Genomic DNA, 27,202 nt, shown 5'->3' on the forward strand with positions numbered 1-27,202 from the left:
TGACAGTTTTTGAGTTCCAAGAAAATTCACAGCTAAATATTGTGTTCGTCAATGGTCTCACTGCACTACCCTATCAGTATCACGAAACAAAAGCAAACATCAAAAAGTCTGTTACTACAGTTTCAGGTCTGACTCCTCCCCCATGAGGACATATAAACCAGCTCTTTTACCAGCTATTTCAGAATTGACAAAGCCTTTTGGATAGGCGGGGGAACGTCTTCTAACTTTAAAAACTAAGTCCAGATGACATCCCCTAAACATACTACTATGATGGAATCAACCTGGATGAATGAGAGTCTTCATAGACGTACAGTTTGTAAATATTTTTCATGAAAGTGAAGGTGGGAACAGTTTTCTTTTCCATGTCACATTTGCATTAAAGCTCAAACAAAAGTTGATGATTGACAAGAAATTTCTAACCAATGTGTGAAAATGACAATTATGTAGATGCAGTGATGTGTGTGAGTTTAAAGTTACAAATAATTGGGAGGAAAAAAGCAATTGCTTTACATTGTTTATGTCCCCCTACAGCCTTTAGATGTATGTTCTTGAACTATATTCCAGCTTTTATTGCAGCTTTTATGTAAATTTGCCGCATCTTCAGACTCTGCAATATCCTGTATTGACAGAATTTCAGTTTAACCCATGAGAGCCAAGACCAAATTTTCCGTAAAAATAAAATCATGTGACACACACCACTGAAGAGAAGACAGAGGTTAGAAATGGAAACAATTATGTGGAGTTACATTAGATGGAAGTAAATCCCATTTTTTGGTATTGAATTTTAAACATGGTCTACACAGCTTCTTCTGATACTTTTTCAGTTACAAATCAAAATCAGGGATACTCAACTAATATTTGAAGGAAATTTCTGCAGAGTTCAAAGAAACGACCAAAGCTTTTGCAAGAGCAACATTTTTGACATCAATGTATTTATGGACAAATATGATAATCAATCCGTCTTTAAACACATTTAGAGACCCGCTTGGCTCTCATAATGGAGAACATGTATAAAGAAAATTAGGATTAAGACTGCGTTTCTGAGTATTTCTTTATTCAAATTGTGATGGATCAGGAGCAGATAAAAAAAACCCAAGCTTTGAAAGAGCTCAGGTTTGTGATGCAGACATTGAATTGCCAAAGTCTCCATTCTGATGCATCCACTTGCAGACAAATACATCCATTAGCATCTCTTCTTGCTTCCTCATCCAAACTGGTATCTGGTTGAAAACTGTACAGCTGTATGGCTTCGATGTTGTTTTTGTTGCACCGCTAGTGTCAGGTTGGGGTTGTGAGGGGCTGTAAGCTAGCGGGAAAGTGTTAACAAACGGATGACAAAATTATGTCCTAAAAAATGACACAGGCTTTTTGATTTTGACTAAAAACTACTGGGAAAGCCTTTTACAATAGGTAAGAAATAAGTTGGAGTAAGACTTCAAAAGATTCTTTATTAAACTGTTTAAAACCGCGTTTTTATTCTGCAATAGTAGCAGTTTAGACTTCAGCCACAAGATCTACTGTTAGAAAAGGAAAAGTGATTGAGTAAAAGGTTACTGCATTTATTTTTTTGAAGATTTCATTTTTTATTTTAAAAATGTTGGGCCGCATATGCATAACCTCTTTCCAGTGTTTTCTTACCCTATAATATACTAAATGAAGGATGTTAATACAAATTCAGAAATCCAAAACCTGTTTTGAAAAAACTGTCTAATCAAGTTACATTTTCCTTTACCTAGAAAATAAAAGAATATTCCTCCAATTCATTAACCAGTTTTTGTTTGTTTCAAAGTTATATTAATGAAAATGTGTTTAAACTGTTTTTATGATAAAACATACAGTATTTTCGCCGGGGTTAGCGACCAGAATCATCCGCGAAAATGCAGAAACAGCGAATATTGAAACAAGAAAACGCAGAAATATTTATTATATTGTTTTATGATCTGTGCCATATATTTCAAGCTTATTATTACAGATAAAAACTCTAAAAGTCTGCGTATCATGAACGGGTCACAACATTTTATCGCCGGAAAGCACGGCAGAATACAGCAGCATTGATTTGAACAGAAAGCACAAAATAGTTGAGTAAAGTCAGCAAGAAATTCCGATTTCCAGGTTCTATAGCTCTTTTAATAAACGTTAAAAACTGACAGCAATTGTCTCTGTTTTGTCTGAACACAAACAGCCTACAAAAGCATGAAAAAATGGTTGAGGTTTTGTTTCCTTTAATGAGAATGGTTCTTTCAGTGCTGCCGACAGAGAAACCGTCTACAAAGTGTAGGATCTGGGAAAGACTAAACGGCCCATCTCTAGTGCTCGTTGATGTTATGTCATTGATGGATCTTAATTGTGTCCTTGTTGTTTTAACATCTTGCTGTGACATCACAGGTTTCATAAGTTGGTGTATATTACCTGGCACATTGAAAGTGCTGTTTCCAAATAAAAAAATTGTAATTAAACAAAAACTGTAAGGATCTGTAATCCATGCCATGTGACAGGTTTTGTCTTTGCAGGCTTTATCTTTCCCTAGTTTCCTCCACTGATTGTGGGATTGAATCCGGTTTTCTGGTTTATGTGACATTTAGGAAACCAGGACATGACTGGCTGTAACCCGGAGACTAGGAAACATCTAAACACACCCACCTCCGTTCACAGTCGTCTTATTGTACCATAATAATTTGCCTCCACAATGATGTCAACAAAACCTTTTAAACATACTTTCTAACTTTTTGTTTTGTATATAAACTTTCGATTAGTGGTGTAGACACAACTTAGTTAAGCAACAGTCTACCAATCTGTTTACTTAGAGGTTTAAACCCCAGGCTTGACAGTTAACGTGTCCTTGGGCAAGACGCTTGAAGACGCACACGGATGACACTGACGTTTTTGGTGTTTTTAACATGTTCTTGTGCCATTTTTCCGATGACGGACTACATACAAAAAGAAGATTAAGTTAACAATTACATTCCTGAGGATTGCCTTATTCAATCGTTGTGACTTAAAAATTATATTTAAAAAAAGAAAATATTTGTTACAAGGAAAATACAGTGGGCTCTCTTCTCCACTCCATTCCGATTCATCCACTTGAAGACAAACGGATCCATGTACGTCTTTGATTTCCTCGTCTGAGCTGGCAACTTACTGAAAAGTGTATGGCTGGATAGCTTAAAGATTCCTCGCACTTCTTGTTGCATCAGCAATGTTTGCTTACGGTGTGAGGGGTTGTAAGCTAGCAAGAGAGTGTGTAAACTGAGATCTCTGTTATGGGTGATGGTAAGGGCGACGTTTAACGCCTCGTGACTAAACAAAGGGCACCAATGAGAGTGTGCACACCAACGCGAAAAAACGCCACGCGACAAAGCAGCAAAAAACAAACAAACCTTGGGTTCCTTTTTTTTTTTTTTTTCTACGCGTCGCGTCGAAATCTATTCGACCAATGAGAACGGCGCTTTTGCACACGTGTCTGGAGCCTCTGAAGTTACAGTAAAACACAACTTGGGGGCGCTCAAACACAAAACTGCCTTGCTGAGCACACATACCAGCGAAGAAGATAGACGCCGAGTTGCATCTACACTGCCGCGAAGAAATAATGACGGACATTCTAAAATATCCCCGAACCAAGCACCAGTTGGAGCAACTGGTGCTTGAAATATTCATGTTTTCTTTGTATGATTCTGACAAGCGCGTAAATACTTGCTCTCTTCTTCTGAGTGAAAAGTGACTTTAAGAAGCGTAAAGTTGCGCAGCGCCACCTTGTGTACAGGAGTATTTCTGTTTACATTAAGCGCCATCTAATGTCAGGGAATGAAATTGCATGTTCGCTCGGCTCATCGTCAGCGAAAATCGCCTGGGTGTGAACACAAAAGACGTGGCGAAAAACGCTGGCGTATAAAGCCTGGCGAATATTCGTCCCGGTGTGTACGGGCCTTTAGACTTGCAGGCACCAGTGTGGAGGCAGCTAGTCTGAGGCGGTGTAGGGACATTTCCTTTACATGACTGCATCAGAGTTAAATATGCAGCGGGAAAAGCCCTTAAGAAAGGAAATCCAGATGCAGGTATCCTGAATATGTAATTATCTACAGGAGGAGGAGTCATGGGTAGTGACACAATGAGATCAAGTGTCTAGAGGTGTGAATCAGTCTGTTTATATGGTGGCCATGCACTTGAAAGACGGAGGTGATAGATTTAGCAAATAAGCTTGAGTAGGGCCTGCTAATAGTTATTGTGCTGGTAGCTCAGTAAAGGAAGTCAGGCTTTTCACATGGGGTGGCCACTAAGAATAGAAGGCATGTGCTCTCTAAATGAGAGCACGGATAGACAAATGGCTGCCGGAGAAGGCAAGGACACGTGCATTTATTTGATGTGCCATGTGTTTAATGATGTCAGGTTAATATACTCAGCTCAAAGTAAACATAGTCTTTTTAAAGAGAAAAAAAGTGGGAAAGTTTGCCCTTTTTTATGATGTGATATTTCTGCCACCAGATTGGGAACAAAAGTCCCAGTTTTGAGATCAAAATGTCCTAAATTGCAAAACAAAACTTTCAAATAAAAATATTAAATGTTTGGTTTCAAAATCTTTTTCTTTACTTTCAAAATACACTTTTGCGTTTGCAATACAAAGGTTTTCTAATGCGTTGTCTCTCATCTCGCTTTCTCCTACCTTTGATTTTGCGTTCATAAGTTTCAGTTTAGTGTGACACATGTGCCACCAAACAGCATGCTGATTGGTCTAGGTTCTGTCCACCCTGACTGGGTGTCTTCCTCCAAATACAAATTTATTGAGACGGTTGTTTGTACGTAGCAGAAACCGGCTCTGTGGCGACTGACTATTGTTTTACACACGCAGAAAATAAAATTACAGACAAGGTTTATTGATGCTTATATTATATTTAAAAAATACCAGTTTTACAAGGGTTGTCTCATTTTATTTTACTTTGTTTATCCATCACACCTTAAAAGTCTGACGCGGCTAAAATTTGCATCCGGTTGTTGGCATCCATTGACGTTAAAGGAAAAATCTTCATTATAAAGTCTAGGTTTAGGCCATTAGACTTGTTTAAACCATTAAACTAGCCCCCCGTTTTTATGTTGTTGTTGTGTTGTATACATATGTATGTGTCTATATCCATCTGTTTTAATCAATCAATTCTGAGCATATTGTTAAAATATCCTTTTATATTATGCTTAAAGGAGGAGCAAAGCCCTTCCATCTTCTGCGTTAGGATTTACACTCTGTCCCATAGACGGTTCTCAAATAGGAAGTTGGATGCATGATATAGCGAATTTATGAAGGGGGTAGGCCCCACCCTGATGAGCGTCTGAAAGTTTTTTTAATTAGATTTTAACACACATAAAGCGCCATGCAAAATAAAAATGCATTACACCGGGGGGGGGGCGCTGTTTTCCAATTTCATTTGAATCAACATAGGTTGATTGGGGATTCAAAATTGTCCTTTAGGTGTGATTGTCTGTGTCCCGGAATGGACTGGGAAACTGTGGACCCTGCCTTTGATTTTCAGGTGCTGGCTAGACCCCAACATCCCGATGACCCCTAACAGAAAATGAATGGAGGGGTGACGTGAGGCCAGCTGTCGTTTGAACTCCAGGCATTTAGTAGCTGTGGCAAACATCCTTACATCCACAGCCAGGGAGGCTGTGTGTATGCTTTTGTTTCCTGCACACATGCACTTCATTTTCCTGACAAAGGCGATCCAGAAGCGGGCTGCTGCCAAGTTAAAATAGCTTTTTCATTGTTTTCCCGCTCTAGCATGTTGACAGCATTCAGTGTGGTATTTATGTACTCAACAGACAATATTGCACATCCTGCTGCTGGATTTCCCTCAGTCGTGGTCAATTGTCTTCATTCCATTTTTATTTCTAGCCCCTGGTCTTGTCACATGTTTCTATACATTCAGGAAAAAATTTACGGTAATCCACTTTGTTTTTATTTCTTTTTAATTGGTACTCCAGATGTCTCCCCAGTCTTTGAACATATGTCCTGTTTCCAGTTATTTGTAGAAATGTCGATTTTATTTGAATTCTTGGATAACTTGAAAAATCTTGTCATTGACTGAAATACTCGTAAGACACTAAGTCCTCTTTTGAAACCTTTCTTTAAATATAAGGGCTAATTATTCTTTTTGTTTAAGTTTGCACAATGTTGAAGTCTAACCTTAAAAAACTGAAGATGACATGTTAATTCTAGGCATGTCAATGACCTGGCCTATTAAATAAAATTTTAGGGGGTGGGTGGTGTGAAAGAAGTTGGGGGGGGGGGGGGGGTGTAGGCATGGGGAGGGGGGCCCTATTTTAAATTTTTGTGCTTGTTTATTTTAATTTACGTGCTTGTTTTAAATTATTTATTTTGTTTTGTTTTAATTTAAAGCACTTTGTGTTGTGCTTTTATATACAAAAGTTCATTATAAATAAAATTTGATTTGATTTGATAAACCCCGAAATTTCGGTTTCTAAGTGGTTTCTAAGGAAGTAATGTACTCAACAAACATGATAAAAAATCTTTAAACCAGTAAAAGAACAACATTTACAGTCTGTAGATCCTGTAAGTGACTTGAGAGCAGCGTCATGTTACACATCGTGTTATCAATACAGTACTGTGTAACCCATGGGTCAGGTGAGTGTATACAATAGAAAGTAGCACTCAACGACCTTTAAGGTAGTTTAAGTTCAAAGCAATACATTGAGCACTCTTTGATGTGTGCCAATCCTGGACAGTCAGAAAAACACAACTGACTAAATTTAAAGGATATACAACTCTAAAATCAAAAATGTATATGAAATGATACTGATGTCATGACATAGTATAAAATAGACCATGTGTTGTCTTGAATCACATGCATTTGTTCATTATGAAAAGCATCCTGCTTGAAACAAATCTCTTTGAATTTAGGACTAGTAATATTTTATTCGTGTTCAGTTTTGCGCTAAGAATCAAAAATACAGGATTGAAGATTTAAGGAGCTTTTAATGGTATTTTACAATGAGAAAATATTAAGTGGCAGTTTTACTAACTACTAGCTACTGTGCAGTTGAAACAAAATTTAAATGAGTTGTCAGAATCACACTACTAAGTGGATGTAACCATGAAATCAACAATTAAGCACAATGTGCTTGATGGATATTTATTTTACATTTTATCATTTTACACCCCTGTTTTAAATATTTTACACATTTGTAGTTTAGTTATATTTGTTCTCAATGTCAATCCAATCCCCACAGGTCGTCTAACGTCTAAACTGTCCTTCTTCTCTGCTAATATAAACTCCCTAATTTGTGGAATTGCCGTTTTTTCTCCTAAAAATCGATTAATCGATCTGAATTCAATCATAACAAATTAATAATCAATCAATAAAAACAGAGATATGTTATGCCTTTCCTTTTCCAGTGACCTAACATAACAGCAGCAAAAGCCAAAGTCCACTAGCTTGATGCTAACGTATAGTTGAATTTCCCATAGGACGGCTAATGCTAATGATCGTTCAATCTAATCATACAATACTGACTAAATGAATAGCTTTTATACGTGCAGGCATGAATTTTTCTAACTTTTTTTTCCTAAAAGTAACCATTTGTGGTAAAGCACAGTTTTTTTACTCAATCTTCTGCAATAAATTGCAATGCTATAGCGTGATCTCCGCCTAGTGGCCAAGCTAAAACGCCCACCAGCAGAGGCAAAACATAATGATCTGCACATTTTTGTTAGAGGTTCTCCATTTGAGAAATCAGGTTATCTCATTAGTTTATTATTTCACCACCACTTACAGTATGTAAACTGTATAAGATTCACATGAATATCTTCAAAACATAAAAAAGATTGGTATTGTGTTTCTAAACATGTATAAAAGTGTAAACCGTGTAAATTCAAAATTGAATCTAATTGAATCGAGTGGATCAAAAGAATCAAAAAATCATGAATCAAATCGATCCAGGCCCTGGTGAATAGAATAGAATAGATTCTGGAAATTATTAGTGACATCCAGCTTGAGTTGTTACCCCAATAATGGTTCAGATCACACCAACTGCCATAACTTCCACCCTGTCTCCAGCGTGTCCGTCAGCGCCATGCTCACCTCACCCTTAAAACCCTTCCAGTCCAGTTTCCAATCCCACCATAAAACAGAAACAGTTCACATTAAAATGACCAATGACCACTCCTCCTTGCATTTGACTGCGGTCTGTTACCCATTTTCTTCCTCCTTTATTTAAGTGAAAACTTTGATCCAATCTTTCACTCCCTCCTGAATAAATGATCTTACATTGGTATCACTGGCATCCCTCCTTCACTAGTTTCCCTTATACCCATCAGGCTGGACTCTGATCATCCAACTCCCTCTTCTGTCACTTGAGGTGTGCCGCAGGACTCTGTCCTGGGGCCTATCCTCTTTATTATCTATATCCTTACAGTATTTTCTGCAAATTCTACATTTAGTTGAAATGCTTTGCGGATGACATCCAGCTCTATCTGTCTAGCAAACCTAATTCCATCTTCCTCTATTCAACCATTAATTTCTGCTTCACTTGTAATTAAAAACAAAGCAGTGACAAAACTGAGCTCCTGCTTATTGACACTTAATCAATAACTAAACGTTGCCCAGAGCATGAATAGAAACAGAATAGGAAGCTGTACCTGGTGGAAGTTCCTCATAGAACAATTTACCAGTCTCATGGTATAGTTCTTAACTACAAAAGTTAATTTCTAATCCCATAGTGGGCTCACTCTGGGATGCCTCATTGTCTGTACAGTATTGCTGCCCCTACAGTCTCCTGCAGGCAGCAAACCTAATCTCGCACCATTTTAATGGTAATCTGTCTTCAGGGTTTAGGGAACCTATTCAGTGTTCATTATCCGTGAGAGGCTTTATGCTGTATGACTACCCCCACCCTCCAGCTACCACCCCTCCACCCCCATCTAATTACCTTTATTTATTGCTTGAAACCTTTAAGCCCCCACTGGAAGCTGAGCTCTTAGCTCTGTCACATCTCTCTAGTGAGATACACCAGGAAAATGGGCTCTGCTGAGTATATATGATTATGCTACTGTGGTCATTTTGCTGTCTTAATATTTCACTTCACAATAAAGGCGAGTAGCATGGTCAACCATTTTGAAAAGTCACAGTAGTCCTCAAATCAGGTCCCTCCCATGAGAAAACTGCATCATGTGTTGGACCTTTAATGCGTTTCATCAATCAAACTTTATTTATAAAGCACTTTTCACATACAAGGTGTTGGGAGTCCATTCGTATATGCCTATTTATGACAAGTTCTCAAAACAGTTTGATTTGCCAACACCGTTGACCACCATGTGGAACAGATGCTTTCGGTAAACAGGAGATCCTCCGTTCAGTCATTATGCACACCTGCATCTTCCTGTTCCGGATCAATAGACCTGACACCTGGCAAGCGATGAGAGGGCAAGGTCACCTAAAAACACATTTTAAGGGTAATGTTTACAGGGTGCATTAATGACATTTTTCGGAACAGCAAATGGGAGACAGTAAATAATTTCTAATGTCCACAACTTTACCTAATAACAAACCGTGTGGAGTTTTTATATCAGGAGTTCAAGCAGCTCATTAAAGACAGAGCATCATTAACACAGAAAGCCCACATGGGTCAGTTTCAGGAAACTATTGTTCTGCTTCCACTGTTGTCTTTTCAAGCATGGAGTCTCTACAAAGGTTAGATGTCACTCGTATTTAGTTTATATGAGACTTTTTTCTAACAAAAATTGTTCCCAGTGGTATTTTAATTATGATTTTAACCAAAAACCTAAAATTCCTAAAAAGCCATTTTTCAGGTTTATCTGAAGTCTCTGTTGCCACAATTTGCATTGACTATATCTTTCATTTACGATACACAGGAGACATGGTTGATGTTGTGAGATCAGATTTCTATATTTTGAAGAGCTCTACAGAACGTCGGTAAGCAGGTCTCCATGCCTGAGCTCATGAGCTCATTCAGTCTTTTTTTACGGTGAGATTCAGCATCTACAACAGCAGCAGTTTTTGAATGATGGCCGTTTTCAGAGCTACATCCGTCTCTCTGTGACCCAGTTTGATGACTGTAGTCTGAGGAAAGAAAAAAAAATATGAACAAGAATAACGAGTTCTAGATGCGAATTAGAAAAAATCCTAAAGGGGGAGAACAATCTGATTGAATCAGGATGAAGTGGAGGAGATTATTATCTTGACTGTTTTCCACCACTTCTGGGTCTGAAACTATCCGCTGGTGCATTGTTTACAGGATAAGCTGACATCTGGAACCAGGTGAAGATTGCTGTATTGTGATCTGATTTATTCCATTTTCCCTAGAGCTATGGCTGTTAAGATCATTTCCCCAATATGGGATCAATAACATTTTAAAAAGTTCTATTTCATTTGAGTTTCATACATAAACTTCAAAACGCAGGCGTAAATTTGAACGATCGATGTTTCGGGAGTCGATGCAAATGCCTGTGACGTATTTTTGACAGTGAGTTAACGGGACAAATTTCGTATTCAAGACTAGCAAGAGTCGTGTTCAACACAGGCATGTCAAACGTAAAACTAAATGTTGTATTCACAGATTTTGCAAAGTTGTGCAGAAATGAATAATTTTGTCTTTATGAATATGTTTCTTATTGACAGTTATCTTACCACATATGACTACCTGCTCTGTTTACCACCAAGACTTTCTTCCTCCTTTCTTTTTTTCCATTCCTGGTCAAAACTCTTTTTAGAGAAATAGTTCTTCCTTATAAGCAACTAGAGGAATCTTTGGTAAAAATTATTTTTTCCGATCTACTGTATTTTAAGAGCTTCCATACTGACTCCTACTTCTTTCTTTATTTGGGAATCATCCATTTGAAGTCTTCTCTTCAATAAGGTCACTCGTGCACAGGTTTATGGCACCAGATGGAAAGATACATACTTTCTTTTTTTAAGAACAAGTCCACCTGGGTGTAGTTCATATGACTGTGGCTAGGAACATGGCTGCTCAGTCTGTTTTGGTGTTTACGAATAGATGATAAAACGTGCTATATTATGCATCAGGATATGTGCTCACATTTAAGTCCCGCCTCCAAAGCCTATTGGTTTGATGCTGTGTTGCCTTGAGCTACATAGGAGATTATAAAAGCGTTGTCAGCCTCCTCAGATTACTAATCTGGTTTAATTTATAACACTTTGCAAGACAATTATATGTAGGAAGCACTGTTGATCTCCCATGTCAGTTTTCCTAAACTAAAGTTTTAGTGTTTCTGCTGTTCAGGTAAGGAGAACAAGCAAATGCTTACCGTACTTTCTGCCCAACCTAACAAAGCTGGAACAAGTCTGTAACGGAAAATTTAGAAAACGTCTCTGCAGTTAGCAGAGTGCTTATCAGTGTGTGACAGTCAAAGAAGTGAAGAAACCGTTTTATTTTTATTTTTTTGTCTCTTCATGTTCTGATTATTACAAGCCAGCAAGTGTTGCTGCCATGTCAGTTTTATCCAGACCTTTTCCTACAAATGCAGTATTGGGATCCCTGCAGACAGTTTGGTCCGCTTCAGTGGGTGAAGAAGTAAACTAATTCCTCCTAATTACTCCTACCCTCTCCATACTCCAACATGCTTCTAAAAATCTCTATAATCTCTAAAAATCTGAAATACTTAAGAAATGCATACAATAATTTGAAATCCTGATCTGCCTCTGCCCTAACATCAATGATCCAAGTTGAGATCTTATCACATTTGGCAGAATTTTGCACACACTAAATTTTTATTTTTTTAATTTTTAATTTTTTTGAGGGAAACGTCTCTTGAGCTTTTTTCCACATCCATGTCTTTTTCCTCCCTTATGCAGATGATGCAGCTGACCAACGGACTTGCCTTATCTGTGGAGACCGAGCCACAGGCCTGCACTATGGCATCATCTCCTGCGAAGGCTGCAAAGGCTTTTTCAAGCGCAGCATCTGCAACAAGCGTGTGTACCGCTGCAACCGCGACAAGAACTGCGAGATGTCCCGCAAGCAGCGCAATCGCTGCCAGTACTGCCGCCTACTCAAATGTCTGCAGATGGGGATGAACAGGAAAGGTAAAGAAAAGGTGGAGTTGTGATGAGTGTCACAGAGTATCACTAATGTTTAATAAATCTGTTATATGGAGAATCTGTTTTTGTGCTCTAAAAAAACACAGTTATTAGTTATTCTCTTTACCAAACTCTTAAGTTAATAGTGTCTCTGCTACTTTTTCCGTTACTTGTTATTTATCCACCTGCTAAATCCCCCAAATTTGTCTTCTCAAAGGTTAAATCATATATTTGAACTTACTAACCTCAGAACTTCTGAAAAAAATGATCTAAGTTCATAGAAAATGTACATATGTTTTCTCACATTGAGACTTTCTGTAATTCATTTAATGGTCATGACCTTAGATCTTGACACACACCACCTTGAATTAAGGTAGAACCTTCTGGTTGCTCCACCTGTAAAATGTTTGTCGGTTACTATCAGGTTGACATTAAAGGGCTTTTTATGTCATGTTTGGCACAGTAACCCCCATTTTACGCTGGTCTGTCTGCAGTGTGTCTCTGCTGCGTTGCGTCCGTCTCATGACCGTCACTTTATTTACATTGACTGTTGCATCTCCCCTGGATCCCAGAGGAGTGGTTTGTCCCGTCACCCCTGTGTTGTTCGTCCTGCTCTGTTCGCTCATCCAACACTTAAAGAATCAAACCCCATGCCCTCTCCTTCCAAACAGAGTCCTTGTAAAATACATGTTTTCTGTCACATGTGATGCCATATTTTTAAACTTCCACAATGGAACTTTCGTCATCTCTGGTGATGTTATCTGCGGTCGTAACGCATGAGCACGTTGCTGTAAATATGACATAAGGTTGGACAAAGAAAAGTTTTCTTTTGAAAGTACAACAGAAGTTTTTATTTTGAAACTTGGACCTGGTTCTGGTTTCCCGGCTTTCTAGCACAAGCTTGACGTGTCAACGGACCGGAAATAGAACTCCTGGGTAAAGCTTGTGTTTCGGTACAGAGGGATAGACATGAAACGCAGACATGACAGACATGACAGAAGCCTAAACATTGATTTATGAATGTCTTCTATTTTTTGTGTCAATGTAACGCAGCAGTGACGTAACGCAATGAACCAGTGGGAATCAGCCTTAAGGCTATTCCATGGAATTGATGGGTAATCCACCTGAGTGAGGCATTTTTAATTTTTCGTTATTATATAATTATTATTTGTTATTTTACTTTATTTATTTTATTTACCAACTAATGACTCATCCGCGATGAAAATAATGTCCAGTATAAACTGAGGGAAGTGACTTTAACAAAATAAATAACAAACAAAATAGAAAAGAAGTAGTCCTCTCCTGCACTTGATTAGTCAAGTGGACCAGTGGACCGAGCGACCGTGTCTCTGAGTAGAGCAGCCGGACTTAAAGCTTTGTGTTTGAGGGGAAGGGAGGATGCTTTGTTACATATGCGCCATGTTATGGAGACTTCGGACTGCGATCAGTCCTGCAGCTCTACAGGGAACGAGCTACCGAACTCAGGAGAACCGGGTCTTCCGGTAAAAAGTGTGAGTCCGGGCAGAGCTGTCGCCAATTACATCTCTGATGCTAAAGGGTTAAACCTGCTTTATAACTTCTACCTAGGAGCTGGTCTCATATCTTGCACTGTTTACTAGTAGCAATACTATACCTGTGGTTTAAACAATACCTGCTGGAAACTTTGAGAGAGATTTTCACTAATAATTGGCACTGATACTGAAAATACATAGAAAAATAATCGTGACTGAATAAAAAAAATTGATAAGCGACAAAAGTGTCACTCAAACAGAAGGTATTTGTGCTCCATTTTTGTGGCTGGATCCACATTTGGTGTGTTCATTGATGGCCCCATGCTGCCATCTACTGGACAAAGCTGCAAGTGACCTCTCTGGTCTCAAATATTGACTGTTTGGTTTTATATGCCCTAACACTATATCACAAAATCTAAAAATCCCTTAAATGCAATGCCCACCTAACCCCCCAATAAAGACAGATATTTAAAGTAGGAAACAAGTGACCAATTTTCAGCCACTAGGGGGAGCTGTGAAGCTTCTTTTTTGTGTTTTGAAAACTTTGATTTCTTCTCTTTCTTTTAATCATATAGCAATCAGAGAAGATGGCATGCCGGGAGGAAGGAACAAAAGCATTGGGCCTGTGCAGGTAAAGACTGTGATTTACTCTCACTGTTGAAAAATCTATAGATGCTCACATGAAGCAGCCGCATTAAAAGACCAAGCTCCCTCCTGAATAACAGAGTTTGAGTGCTTCAGTGCCACTATATAGATGCTGATTTTGCCCATCGAGCTCAAATTTCATTGCTGTAAACACAAATTAGTCTGGAAATTGTGTGACAGGAAGACGAAGAGCGCCATGCCAATATTTAGGACAGGGATACTTTTCTGTTCAATTCAGCAAAACTCACAAGTGTTGGCTTCCATTTACAGATTGCCTTATTAGCAAAGCCCTTGTAGAAAGAATAGCTCTCTCTCATAAATATGGAATGAGTTGCCCGCTTCTGCTTGTGCGCTGAATTGATAGAAATAAAAGTGCATTGACCCCAGTCACAGATACACAAGGCGCTACATTTTCTTAGACGGTAGAACCTTTTGAAATCATTTTCATCTGTGTTTTCTGATGGCACTGACCTACAATAAGTGTTATTATTGGTGTGTGCTCCGCTCACGCACACACCAACCAATACCTCCTGTCTGTCTTTGTCTAGCTCCTTGCTCCATTGTGCGACTGTGTCCTTGCTTCTCCTCAGTGGAGTGAAAAGTAGTCCGTAAATGTAAATCCATTGAGTTGAGACAAATTGTGGTTGCATGAGTGTCCAATAATCCCGTGTATGATTTAGATAACGGAGGAGGAGATAGAGCGGATCATGTCAGGACAGGAGTTCAAGGAGGACGTCCCAGAGCACACTTGGGGGAACAACGGTGACAGTGACCACAGTTCTCCCAGCAATGGAGCCTCAGAAGGAAACCAACCATCACCTGCCTCCACTCTTTCATCCAAGTGAGTTGTTCATCTCATTTGCAGAGCCGTGCAGGGCCATCACTCGCACCATCACTGAGATAATGATCCAACCCTGACATTGTAACTCCTCATTCCCATCCTTCCCAGAATTTAGTTTGAGGTATTCAGCAGCCAAAGAATGTCTGGATATGCAGCTTCTCAGGTTTGGTAATGATAGTGCAGCAAGTTTTTTGTGTTTGCTATCTCTTTTTTTTTTTTTTTTTGCCATGGAGTCAAGTTCATTGTCTATCTGCAGTCATCAAGGACAAATATTGTCTAGGTACTGGCATGACGGCATTTATTTTAGTCTCATTTTGTGTAAACATGTAGTCTATCTTAGCAGCTTTTCTGCCTGATGGCTCTTCAGAGGAATTCTTGTTCTATCAAAATAATCTTTGCTGACAAGAACAGTGTAGGTTTAATAAAACAGATTTCAGTCAGACAACTCTTGCAGAAGAACATTTATTTCACGACATCTTTAGGTTTTCACAACATCTTTAGGATGACATTCACAATTTGATTCACAACTTCGTTTTGGCATGAGGCTCCGTTCAATTCCTTGAGACAATTATTTTTCCATACACTTTCGGGTAACAACCCCCGTAACGGAGCCCACAGGTGGAAGCCGGGGAGGAGGGAGGGGCAAAGAATGAGCGCTGAAGGTAAGAGAGAATGAACAATTGTACACCTGACTTAAATAGGACGCTAAGCAGGTGGGTTAATTAACAGACCCGCCCTAGGGGAGTAACCTGCAATTCTGCCGAGTGTCTGCCCGAAATGCGACGAGTCGCTATATAGATTTCAATGTTCATATAGCAGTAATGGAAAAAAATGCAAAGACTTATGTCTAAGTCACGCATACATGCATGGGTGCTGTGCGTTTTTGGGTGGTTAGAGCCACAGGGGTTTGTAGAAAGGAGCGACTGCATCTGAAAGCGAGCGCAGGTGTGTCTTGCAGCTAGTTCCTTAGTGGCATTAAATGGAACGTACCAACCACTGTGTGGGGTAAATGTGTTCTGGAGTATTTGTTGGGCTTATGGAAGTTGCATCCACTTATGACGTACAGGTGATGCTGTCACACGGTGCCCTAACGCCACTTTCTAGTCACCAGTGATGTGCCCATACTCCTTCACATGTGGGGTGTTCCGGTGTTATGTTAGCGCCTGTCGGATGTTCACACAAACTACACTTTGATTGTCTGATTTCCTTATTTCTAACAGTCCGGCTGTGAGCAAGGAGCGCTCGCTTATCACTTGAACAGGACAAATGGGCCCTTTGCACAGTTTGAGGATTTGGGGGGAGGGTCTAAAAAAATGAAAAATCCTCCTATATCACCCTTTACTAACCTTCCGTGTCATTTTAGTGTCTGTAGACAAAACACATGCCTGAACATTTTCGCTCTATGGGTTCACCAAGCAGTCTACAACCTGATATTTTGTACCGGTCACCTGCGTGCCCGTATAGGTTTGCCCATATTACGCCCGCAGACAGCCTGTATCCATCCGTAAGGGCAGTTGTGACTAAGGCATTAATGAGGAAGATGGCAAAACGCATAATTAAATGGGCTTTTCTTTTTCTACTTCAACACCATCATACAGTATTTTTATGTACAATCTAATACTTCAGTCCTACAGAGGACTAGGACAGAGATGGGATTTGCAATATGTCCTAACAACAGTCATACGCTGTATATTCCAAAATATCTGAATTTGAATGCATCTCACAGACACTCTTTTGCCCTAAAACCTGCACTCCGTTGTTTCACTTCCAGTCGCTCTGCAGAGATGAACGGCTACACAGCAGCTCTGAGGGACCAGTACATCAACACCTCAATGTCCACACACTATCACCTCCTGCCTCACCTGTTCAGCTATGCTGCCCAGTCTGGCCTGCTGACCCCACAGCCCCGCAGCCTTTACCCACAGTCCCACCCTCTGGTGCTGCAGCTGGTTGCTGCAGAGGACTTGGCCCCCCTCACCACCCCGATGCTTATAGAGGATGGGTCAGTATAAATGCTCATTGGATTCTACACAGTCAAAGGGTTGAAGCTGTACTGCAATTTTAGCTGTGGCCTCAATTTGATCTCATTTTGCATTCTCTAACTCTGCAAAAGCAGGCTCTGCATTTCTTCTTCTGCTTAATTATTTTGAAGCCATGGCTTGTTGAATTTAACACCCAATAAATTTGCTAAAACCACAAGCAAATATAACTTTTTTTGTTAGAGTCGCGCCAAAGTGTAGTCCAGCCCCACTGTGGGCTTTGAGCCTTTGTTATTGACGCTGCATCTCCGATCTGTGTGCCTGCAGGTACAAGGTGACACAGGTGGAGCTGTTCGCCCTGCTGTGTCGTTTGGCAGATGAGCTGCTCTTTCGCCAGATCTCTTGGATCAAGAAGCTTCCATTCTTCTGCGAGCTCTCCATTGAGGACTACACCTGCCTGCTCAGCTCCACCTGGCAGGAGCTCATCCTGCTCTCCTGCCTCACCATCTACAGCGCCCAGATCTTTGGAGACCTGGCTGACGTCACAGCCAAGTACACACCATCTGATGACGAACTCCAAGGGTTAGTGGAAAACGACGTCCACACGTTTGGCTGGAGCCATTTTTGATTGATTTGATTTTCTACATTGATGGAAATTTTAATTCATTTGTTACAAACCTAAAATGTGATTTGTTTTTTCAAGAATACGGGATAGTATATTTATAGTTCTACTAAAAGACATGATTTTGTTATGAGAACTATTGATCTGTACTAATAATTGTAACTACTGTGTTTCACATTCTTGGTAGAACTGGGTTTTCATTATTTATTTATCAGCGTTCAGAAAACGTCTTGTAAACTAATTCATCGTGAAAAGAAGAAGCTCTGTACCACAGAGAAAACATAAACAAAAATATTCTGAAACAAAACCTTATCTGTTGTGACGACAGATCAAATTATAACATTAAATGAAATAGAGACAAAATTCTCAAGATAAAGTTACAGCTTTTTTTTTTTAGAAAAAACCTGAAATTTGTGTGTTGGAAAATAAAAAGTAGAACTATAATTTGTGCAAAATCCTTCCACCTTTCTTTAGTTTGCTGACCTTAAATTGGATCATTACTGAACTAAAAGCCACACAATCGAGTGTTTCATAAACAGATACAGTACAGACCAAAGGTTTGGACACACCTTCTCATTCAAAGAGTTTTCGGTAACGCTTTATAATAAGACTCCTTAATAAACTATAAGACATTAACAAGCACTAGTAATGCTTTAGTTAGCTGCTTATAAGTACTTTAATTAGCATTTGTAAATGTCTTACAACTAACAAGTTTAAATGAGCTGTTTATAAGTACATTAAAATATTCCTTAATAAACTACTTATAAGACATTAACAAGCATGAGTAATGTGGTATTAAGATGCTTATAAAGACATTCATTAGCATTTGTTTATCCTATTCACAAACTAGTTATAAATTGCTTGTATGGGATTGATAAATATATTAACATCACCCCCTATTTGGTCACGCTTTAGATTGGGGGGGCTGCAAAACACTCAATAAACTGTTAATAAGAACACTGTTAATATATTTATTATTATTAATTTTCCTCAATATTTTATCATTTATTCAGCCACTCAAATGCTAAGGTACTGTCATCCTAACAAGACTCACTTTTTACAGAAAAATGGATCATTCTCCAAAATGTGACCTTAACTAGTGACCTGTACCTTAGACCCAGGTGTAGCTAATTCATTAACTCTTTTGCCGAATATAAAAAATGAATCCACTTTTACCGTTGGTTTATAATTGGTTCCCATTATGATGAAATCTCATTCCAGTGGAACCACAGTGCTGCTGTGAGGGAAGTTGTCCTGCTTGCTGCTGGACAGCTGATCCTTCATGTTATCCACATCACTTTGTATCATGAAATGAGAACTGGACCAGGGGCCTCATTTATAAAACTTTGCGTAGGATTTGCGTCAGAAGTGGCGTACGGATGAAACATAGGACGTGCGTACGCACAAAAATATTCGGATTTATAATACCGTGCGCACGCACATCCTACGCATCTTTCCCTTAATAAATCACAACCAATTTTAAATGCAGTGCAGCTTTTGCGGCTTCATGACACGCCCATAGTTGCCCATAAATAGTCCGTGAAACGCCCACAAATGAAGATTTATTGATTGCGAAACCATGGCACACACCGAGAGGAAATCAAAAAAAAGTAACTTCACTCAATGTGAAGTAGAAGTTATCATTGGCGAGGTGGAAAAGAGGAGAAAAGTGTTGTTTGGAGGGCGCAGTGTGGGCATTACTAATGCCAAAAAGGCACGTGAGCAGCAAACGGTGGCAGACGCCGTAATGCTGTAGTGCATCGGGGGGGGGGGGGGGGGTGACACGTGTGGTTCCTCCGAGTGCTCCTCTGTACCGCTGGCCCAAAAGCCCGCAGAGGTCCAACAGGACGGCTCGAGGAAGTCGGAACCGGCTCATAAGCCACTCGTCCTCGTTTGCCAGCAAGTCTTCTTGCTGTCTAAAGATGCGTTCACTCCGAATTCTTCCATTTGCCACATCTTCTAAGAGCGCAAGATCAGCCATTGTGCGTCATTACGCATTGTGATGGGGCATTTTATTTCCATTTAATTACATCTGACAAGCTACAGATGTCGGTAATAATCGACGTGGAAATGGGAAATTCATCAGCGCAAATGTAATTTCTTGTTGCTTTCTGAATGGTTGAGACATACACCACATTGTTTTATCAAAAATAAAACAAACTAAAGGCATATGCATGAATACCATAATTCCATAGCTTATGAAGAAATGTTTTAATATGAAAACAACTTTCCCCAGTAGACAATTAGTACGTCTGTCCGTCCGTCCGCACGCCCGCACCTATATCCGCTCCGCCAGACGGACACACTGACGAGAATATCAGTTTGTACATTATTTCGTTCTGTTAACTTTATTATTTATGAGGATGAATTGCACTACATGCCAATATTGTAGAACATATTTCACTTTTCTTTTTGCAAATAAGTGTTCATTTGAATTTCTGTTGTAATTTTGGTTTGATCTTTTTTGTTTGTTTCACTGCTGATCGATCAAACGGGTGTTCGTGTAGCTGTTAATTGTAAGACTTGCTTTGTGAAGTCTTCATGTTATTTATGAGAGGCAGTATTGTCAGTTTCACTTTCACGTGTTTCTTCCATCTGCCGACGGTGTCGCCATTTCTCATTTCACCCGTTTTTGTGCGTACGCCTGGGTCAGAGCTTGCGTGAAGGACCGCACATTTTCCCGTCAAGTTTGCTTTTTATAAATCTCAACTATTGCGTAGAGAGTGGCGTACGCCTTCTTTTGTGCGTACGCAACGTTTATGAATGAGGCCCCTGGTGTTTTGTTGTGCTGTAACTACAGAGTTGATCCCACACTGCCACTGGATTAAACAGTTTTGGCTGATTTGTTGAAACTATCTAACAAGTATCCATACACAAGGAACCAAGTATTAGATGTAGCCTGCTCGATTATAGACATTCAGATATTTGACTTGGAGTCTACACTGCAACACATCCTGTAAAGCGAGCCGCCTTATCTCTGGCTTTGATTTTTCTGTCCCTCACTACCTCAGCGGTGTTTTTCTTGGTTAAGATCCAGTGAAGTAGTCCGTGAACAGGAGGCCTCCTCAGGACAGAGCTGTGGCTAGCACTGTCTGCCTCATGAAATACGCACCGGTCCAGCCCGAGCTGGAAAAAGATGCGTGGGGAGACGGTCCTGTGTAAATCAGACCTGAATTATCTGACCTCATGACACATGCTGCGCTAATATACGGCGGTGCTAAGCCACTCCGGATCATTTGCTTTTAGTTTAGGGTTTTGGGAGTGGGTGTTTGATTTACAGTGACGGCTCGTTTGGGAAAGAGATTGGATGTGTGAGAACCAGCAATGCAGAGAAGTGAAGCTTGATGAGTGAAATTCATCTTTATGAATCCTTAACTCCTTCATGAAGCTGTTTGTTTTTTTAATCTCTTTGAGTTTATCTGACGTATTTCCTCCCTCATTTTTGCCTTCAAAGCCCGTTATCTAAGTAAAAAAGAGGCACGGAGGGGTTTAGCAGTTCGTTTTTACCCACTTCCATTTTACTCTAGTTTTCAGTCAAATCAGCTTCTTTCAGCTCTGTTTTTTTCCCCTTTTCTGCGACCTGATCATGTTTGTTTTGTCCATCAGCTTCAGTGAGGACGGCATGGAAGTGATGGAGAGGCTGATTTATCTCTATCGCAAGTTTAATCAGCTGAAGATCAGCAATGAGGAGTACGCCTGCATGAAAGCCATCAACTTCCTGAACCAAGGTACCAAAAAGTGGGCCACAGCTACACAGGGGGCAGCGTTTCATCACAGCCTCGCTGAGTGACAAACTTTGTCTTCCTGCAGATATAAGAGGACTGTCCAACGTCTCTCAGCTCGAGCAGCTGAACAAGCGCTACTGGTACGTGTGTCAGGACTACATCGAGTACAAATACCCACACCAGCCCAAACGCTTTCCAGAGATAATGATGTGTCTGCCGGAGATCCGCTACATCGCAGGTAAGGCCGCTAAGTCCACCCAAGACTGCAGCTTACTGGGGATTTCTGTTTCTACAAGGGCTGGGCAATTAATCAATTATATTGATTTATTATAATTAGCTATTTAAGAAGATTTTTTTGGGGGGGGGGATCTGGATCCTTTTTTTTTTATTTTATTTCCAGCACCCTTCGGTCTTGGACGTCCGTTTTTTGGTGTAAGGTTAGTCTGCAGCTAGCACAGAAGAGCTTGTTTTCCGAACAAAAAAAAGTTTCTTAAGTTCTATGGAACTGAGTTGGTTTTGCGAAATCAAACCACACGCTGTTTAAAGGCTGTTGCTACCAAAAGTGGGAGTACGACGATTTCCTTTCAACACTGGAAACTGAGACTCTGTCCCCCCGTTTTCTTGTTTTACTTTCAATGGCTTAGGTTTGAAATCCTAAAAACAAGTTAGTCGACGTTTCCCTTTTAACGCAAAATGCCAACTGCAGTTGACTTTTGTGTATTGGGGTGTCTGTTTCAGGAAAGCTGGTGAATGTCCCACTTGAACAGCTTCCGCTTCTGTTCAAAGCAGTCTTGCACTCCTGCAAATCCAGCCTGACCAGCTACAGGACCGGCCCACCGCCCTGCCTGACCGCCTCCTCTGGAAACTAAACCATCTCCAAACACCAGGTTGAGGCAACGGTCTCCCCTCCTGCGAATGTGACAAGCAGCTAGTTTCTTCTTTTATTTCTGTAATATTTTTCTTTATATATTTATTACACGACAGAGCTGAATGTATGCTGATTTACACTGTGCACATGCTTCTGTACAAAACAAATGCTCGTAGATGCATTGGTCTTTGGAGTTTACAAGTGTATATCCAGTTTGCTCGATGTGTCAGTGTTGCCATTGCTAGACTAGACTTTAAAAGAGTTTATTTTATTCAGACGGGGCAGCGAGACACATTTATTTGTGACTACCTCAGGAAGATGTTATTGCTATTTTCAGGTACCTTTTCTTGCTTTTAAATGAAGAGTTGCCCAGTCTAAAACCAAACCTGTGGATGCTTTGACATCCGCACATTAAGAGACTGAATGTTTAAATGAGCTGCATAAATCAGAGTTTGAAAAACAGTGTTTTGATACACTCGAGATGCAAATTTATTAGCAAAGTTTAGCTTCTTTATATGCATGGACTCAAATATATTCTGCTTAAGGGGGACGGTCCTGTCAAGTTAACATTCCAAGAGTTAAGGTGACAGCTGTGGGATCATAGTAAAAGGAGCATACGGGTATTTTTAACAATCATAGACTAGGGGTTTAAGGCTTTGATTGCAGGGGAAAGGGAAAATAGCTAGGTTTGCTGATTTTGATTGATTTTTTTTTTTCTTGACCAAAGTATTATGCAATGCTTTTTTCAAACACCCACTGATGGGTAGGGAGCTGACAGCTCAACAAAAAATATTTCTTATCAATGAAGGATCAGGATAAGAAACTAATCAATATTTTTCAGAGGGGAGACCCTTAATTGGACACCTGTGTCATTCAAATTCATTTAAAATGCTGCTAATCATATGCATATATTTGTGCACATATGCATCTACCAGAGTTGGGGCTTCTTATCATAGAGCTCTGTTTTGTTTTTTTGTTTTGTTTTTTAAACTCTGCTGCCTTCAGCGTCACAGAACGTGGTGTCTTCTTGGTTAGCTGTCAACACACTATCTACACTGACTATACTGCAGTTAAATTGGCATCTGTGAAAACAGGAATGAGCTTCATTTTAGTTTTTAAAGGCTCGAACGAATGCCCAAACTGGGAGTAAACGTGTCGTCCAACAGACATCACTGTTGCCAACAGCCCGGGTTTGAAAATCCTCAGCCACGGCTCTCTGCCTGCCCTGCAGCACCGGCTTTCCTCGACATGAATTCATGGTGCCTTGCAGCTGTAAATGCTTGCATAGAGAGTCACAGTGAGGACGTTCACCCGACAGCTCAGTTCACTGAGTAAGATCTGCAGCGTCGTCCATCTTCGAGGGACTTTTATTTCCAATAAAAGCAGAACAATTAGCTGCCATCAGTGCATTTGACTTTATGTCTACTGTGTCTTGAAAGACAGATTAATGGTCAATCAAAGTACAAACTTCGAATAATGCTATTTTCAGCATCAATTTGCGTTTTTTAAACATAGTTTTAAAGGACCAGGATTGCTTGCATTCAAATCTCGGATCTTTTTCCACTCAGACTACTGTCTGTGTGCTGCATCTCAAACTGAGAGCTTTGAAGTGGTTCACGGTTTGTGTCTCTTCTGCTGTCTCACATGTTCACCACACCTCGATCAGCAGAATGTAAGCAGAACTCCAGAGGTGGTTTAAAATAGACCTGTCTGCTCTGTGAAAATAGAAAATAGCAGGCCAACACAATCCCAGATGGACACAAACCAAACTGTCCAGTGCACGTCGGGTGGAATCGCGATGCAGGTGAACAGATCTTTGTTACTGTAGGCACATAGTTTACCTCTGGATCATCATATTAGAGCTGCATTTCGAGCTCCAAGCTCACGATTTCACAGATGATCACTTTAACCTGGTTTGGAGTGTATTTAGTTTGATGCGACAGGCGCCCAGGTCTCAGTGAATCCAGGATCGGTGGATTCAGGAGACTCACTTCAGGCTTGAATGCCCTCTGTGACAGATATGCACATGTTTTGAATAATAATCACTATAGAAAATGGTCTCGTTATGTGTGAGATGATCATTTCAGAGGAGTCCTCATGGATTCCTCAAGGTTTCTAGCTGTTTCATGACTTTCAAACAATTAGAATTGCAGATGAAATGCAGTCCTGACTGTTTTTTGTATGCAACGGTGAGGTCTGAAGACCTGGACTGCCTGATGGCGTCCGCTGTCGCCACACCGGTGTGTTTTTCTCCCTCAGGTCCCTGCCGACCTGAATCAAAACAGGGTAAAGTGAGTGTTATGTATTGCATTCAGGAGTTCCTCAGTGACCATGATGATGTACTTTTAGTGTTAGTAGATGTAGTTTCCAGGACATAGTAGGTCCTCCTGTAGAATTACTTTTTTTTTTGTTTCTCCATCTTATTTCACTCAGTCGCCTCCCTTCAAAGCCTCCATTTAGAGAGTGTGGATATCATCTGAACGTGAGACACGCAGGGCGAATATTGCTAGGAGTTTCATTCTTCTTTTCTGATGGCATTGGTGATGGATGGCTGAGAGCCAGAGACCTCTGGAGAGTGAAGCAGCTTTTTTGTTGATGGTCTCCATCCACTTCTTTGTGTGCAGCTGCAACAACAGCATCAGGCAGCAGTCCTTTTTAGAAGTTTCAGACAAATCAGTCTTTTGATTTTATGCATATTATCTACTCTTGTAGTTTTGATGATATTTGTTTTTTTTAAATTGTCTTTTATGTCGTCTTTGTCGCGTTTTCTGCAGGGATGATGGGTGAAAATAACCTGTCATTTTCAAAACCAAATGTTTTAACAGTTGAACCTCTTAAACAGTGTAAGACAGACCGTGCATGCAGACAAATCTAAAAACAAGACTTATTTCGGTTATTCTTACATTTTGGTGACATTTGTTTTGGCCCATGAGTGTCAGGCTTCAGAAGAGCAGCTTAAATCCCAGTCATGCTGCACTACATGGATTGCTCTGTTGTCTGCCTCCAGCCTAAACCGACTCCCATCATTTTTAAAAATCGTGACTACAGGTTTCCGTAGCAACACATTTTTACATTATCTCCAAACGTGACTTTTGTTGGCCAAAGTCCCTCGGCATATCAGGTCCTTTTCGAGCAAGGTCTCCAGCTTTAGTCCATAGAGCCAGTCCAAGTGGGCGGAGCCAGACTCAGCTCCTCCTCCTCCTCCTCTCTTTAGAATTTTGTAACACAGTTTTGATCTGCTCTGCAGATCTAGTTAAAGACGGAGGTTCTGGAATATTCTTACACCTCAGTAAAGACAGACTGGAAGCTCAACAGGGTCACCTCACTGCCTAACTGGATTTTCTGTATTTGTAGTTGCAGTGTGCAGGGATAGATGCTTCTAATCCAAAACTACCTCTTCATTTCTCCTTGACATGTTTTTGTTGTTTTCACTCCAGGATTCAGATTTGTACCAAATACACAAAGCTGTCTTATTTCTCTTTTTGAATGTATAAATACTTACTTTTACCTCTGATAATGATGCTGTTTGTTGGCAGTGTTTGTTTCCCACCTTTAAAACTCCGACTCTCTCCTTCAGGGGTTTTTTCTTTTTCACATTTGAATGCTTTATTTGATGTTGATTTAATGTGATCTCATATTTCATGCCTGCCTTCGCATCGTGAAGCCAATTCCAAAGATGAAATCCTGTCAACGACAGTGTCGGCGTGCTGATGGAGCGTTCACGTGACGTTCTATCGATCGCTGCGGCGCAGCAGTGCTTTGGATTTCTACGATTACCTTATCAGAACTTGCCTTGTTATCTTCTGAATGTGTACATTCTATTCTCCACATTGTGATATGTGTGCGCGTGCACGTGCTTTAATCCCTATTCTTCTCCTTGATTGCTGTTGTGAGGCGGTTCAAGGTAACCCGCAGTGTCGTCACCTCTGACGGTTGGTGGCGTTGCAACAGATGAGCGGAGCCGTGGTCAGACTGCTTTCCTCGCTGTCCTTGAGTGGCAGCGGGAGACCACAGCTGATGCAGATGGGGGGCGGGGTCATGACTGTTACAACACCCAGCTGCTCCCAAAGTGCTTCATCCAGGACTTCACTGGCATTTCTTTTTTAACGGTTCACTTTCTGGTCTCAGAAATCATATTTCACTAGTTGTCATAAACGATTTAGAGATTCTTATTTCATTTTCAGACCCGCCTCTGGGTCAAATCACAGCTCTGTTGTACTGGAGCACATAATGAGAGGAGTTCAGTGGGCGTAACTCAGGGAAAAATCAAACTTACTCCTGCCAACAAACCACTGAAATGTCTGCTTTTCTCTTTTCAGGAATCACTTTTCCACTCTTGTTACTGTAACTACCTGTGAAAAATGTGATCCATGTTTAAAGCATGTTTAGAATGTGTTAGGACTTGAAACCAAATAAATGTGAATGTTATGCAAGTGCAACCGCCGCTGCCTAGTTTCTGTCTGCCTTCAGCCTTTCCAGACCCGGATGATGGAAACGGATGAGACGGTTCTGTGTGGGCCAGAACTTCCAGGCTCTTGTCCCTGACCTGCAGCTCTGCACACGCCAATGTGTTATTCAGTCAAATAACCCGGCGGACACCGATCCACACTGAGCACGTCCAGACTGCTCATTTATGCAAGTCGAAGAAATGCAGAGTCTGCAAAACACTGGCGTTCACTGAGATGACTGCCTGCAGATTAGCTTCTGCTGCTTTAGGCTTCAGAGGGTTAATGTAGGACAGTCTGAAAGTAAACGTTCTAGCATAACACTCCAACCAAAAACTTTAAATGCACTCCTAAAATACAATAAATAACTTTCAAAGTTGCCCACAGTCTTCCTAAGAACTTGCTGTTCCAGAATAGTGGAGGTTTTCTGATGGATTCAAAGTTTTCATTTTTTGGTTTAAGAGGTTTAATTCTTTCAAGTAGCAGAACAAGAGAACACCAGGAAGC

General features: G+C 40.3%; 1 protein-coding gene across 3 annotated transcripts in view; it reads left to right on the forward strand.

The window, feature by feature from the left end:
• The window catches only part of LOC101155697 (nuclear receptor subfamily 6 group A member 1-A), a 119,489-nt gene extending 92,800 nt beyond the window's left edge, over positions 1–26,689 (forward strand). For all 3 annotated transcript variants that reach the window (XM_023958750.2, XM_078952536.1, XM_023958751.2), the window contains 8 exons: positions 11,835–12,065; positions 14,146–14,201; positions 14,896–15,056; positions 16,828–17,058; positions 17,363–17,617; positions 21,264–21,385; positions 21,468–21,620; positions 22,121–26,689. In XM_023958750.2, the coding sequence (XP_023814518.1) occupies positions 11,835–12,065; positions 14,146–14,201; positions 14,896–15,056; positions 16,828–17,058; positions 17,363–17,617; positions 21,264–21,385; positions 21,468–21,620; positions 22,121–22,251 (1,340 nt within the window). In that variant the 3' untranslated portion in view covers positions 22,252–26,689. The remainder of the gene's footprint in view (positions 1–11,834; positions 12,066–14,145; positions 14,202–14,895; positions 15,057–16,827; positions 17,059–17,362; positions 17,618–21,263; positions 21,386–21,467; positions 21,621–22,120) is intronic.
• The last annotated feature ends 513 nt before the right edge of the window (positions 26,690–27,202 follow it).

The sequence above is a fragment of the Oryzias latipes genome, chromosome 9 (assembly GCF_053564925.1).
Source record: "Oryzias latipes strain Hd-rR chromosome 9, Olatipes_Hd-rR_3.1".
In the NCBI taxonomy this organism is placed as follows: Eukaryota; Metazoa; Chordata; class Actinopteri; order Beloniformes; family Adrianichthyidae; genus Oryzias; species Oryzias latipes.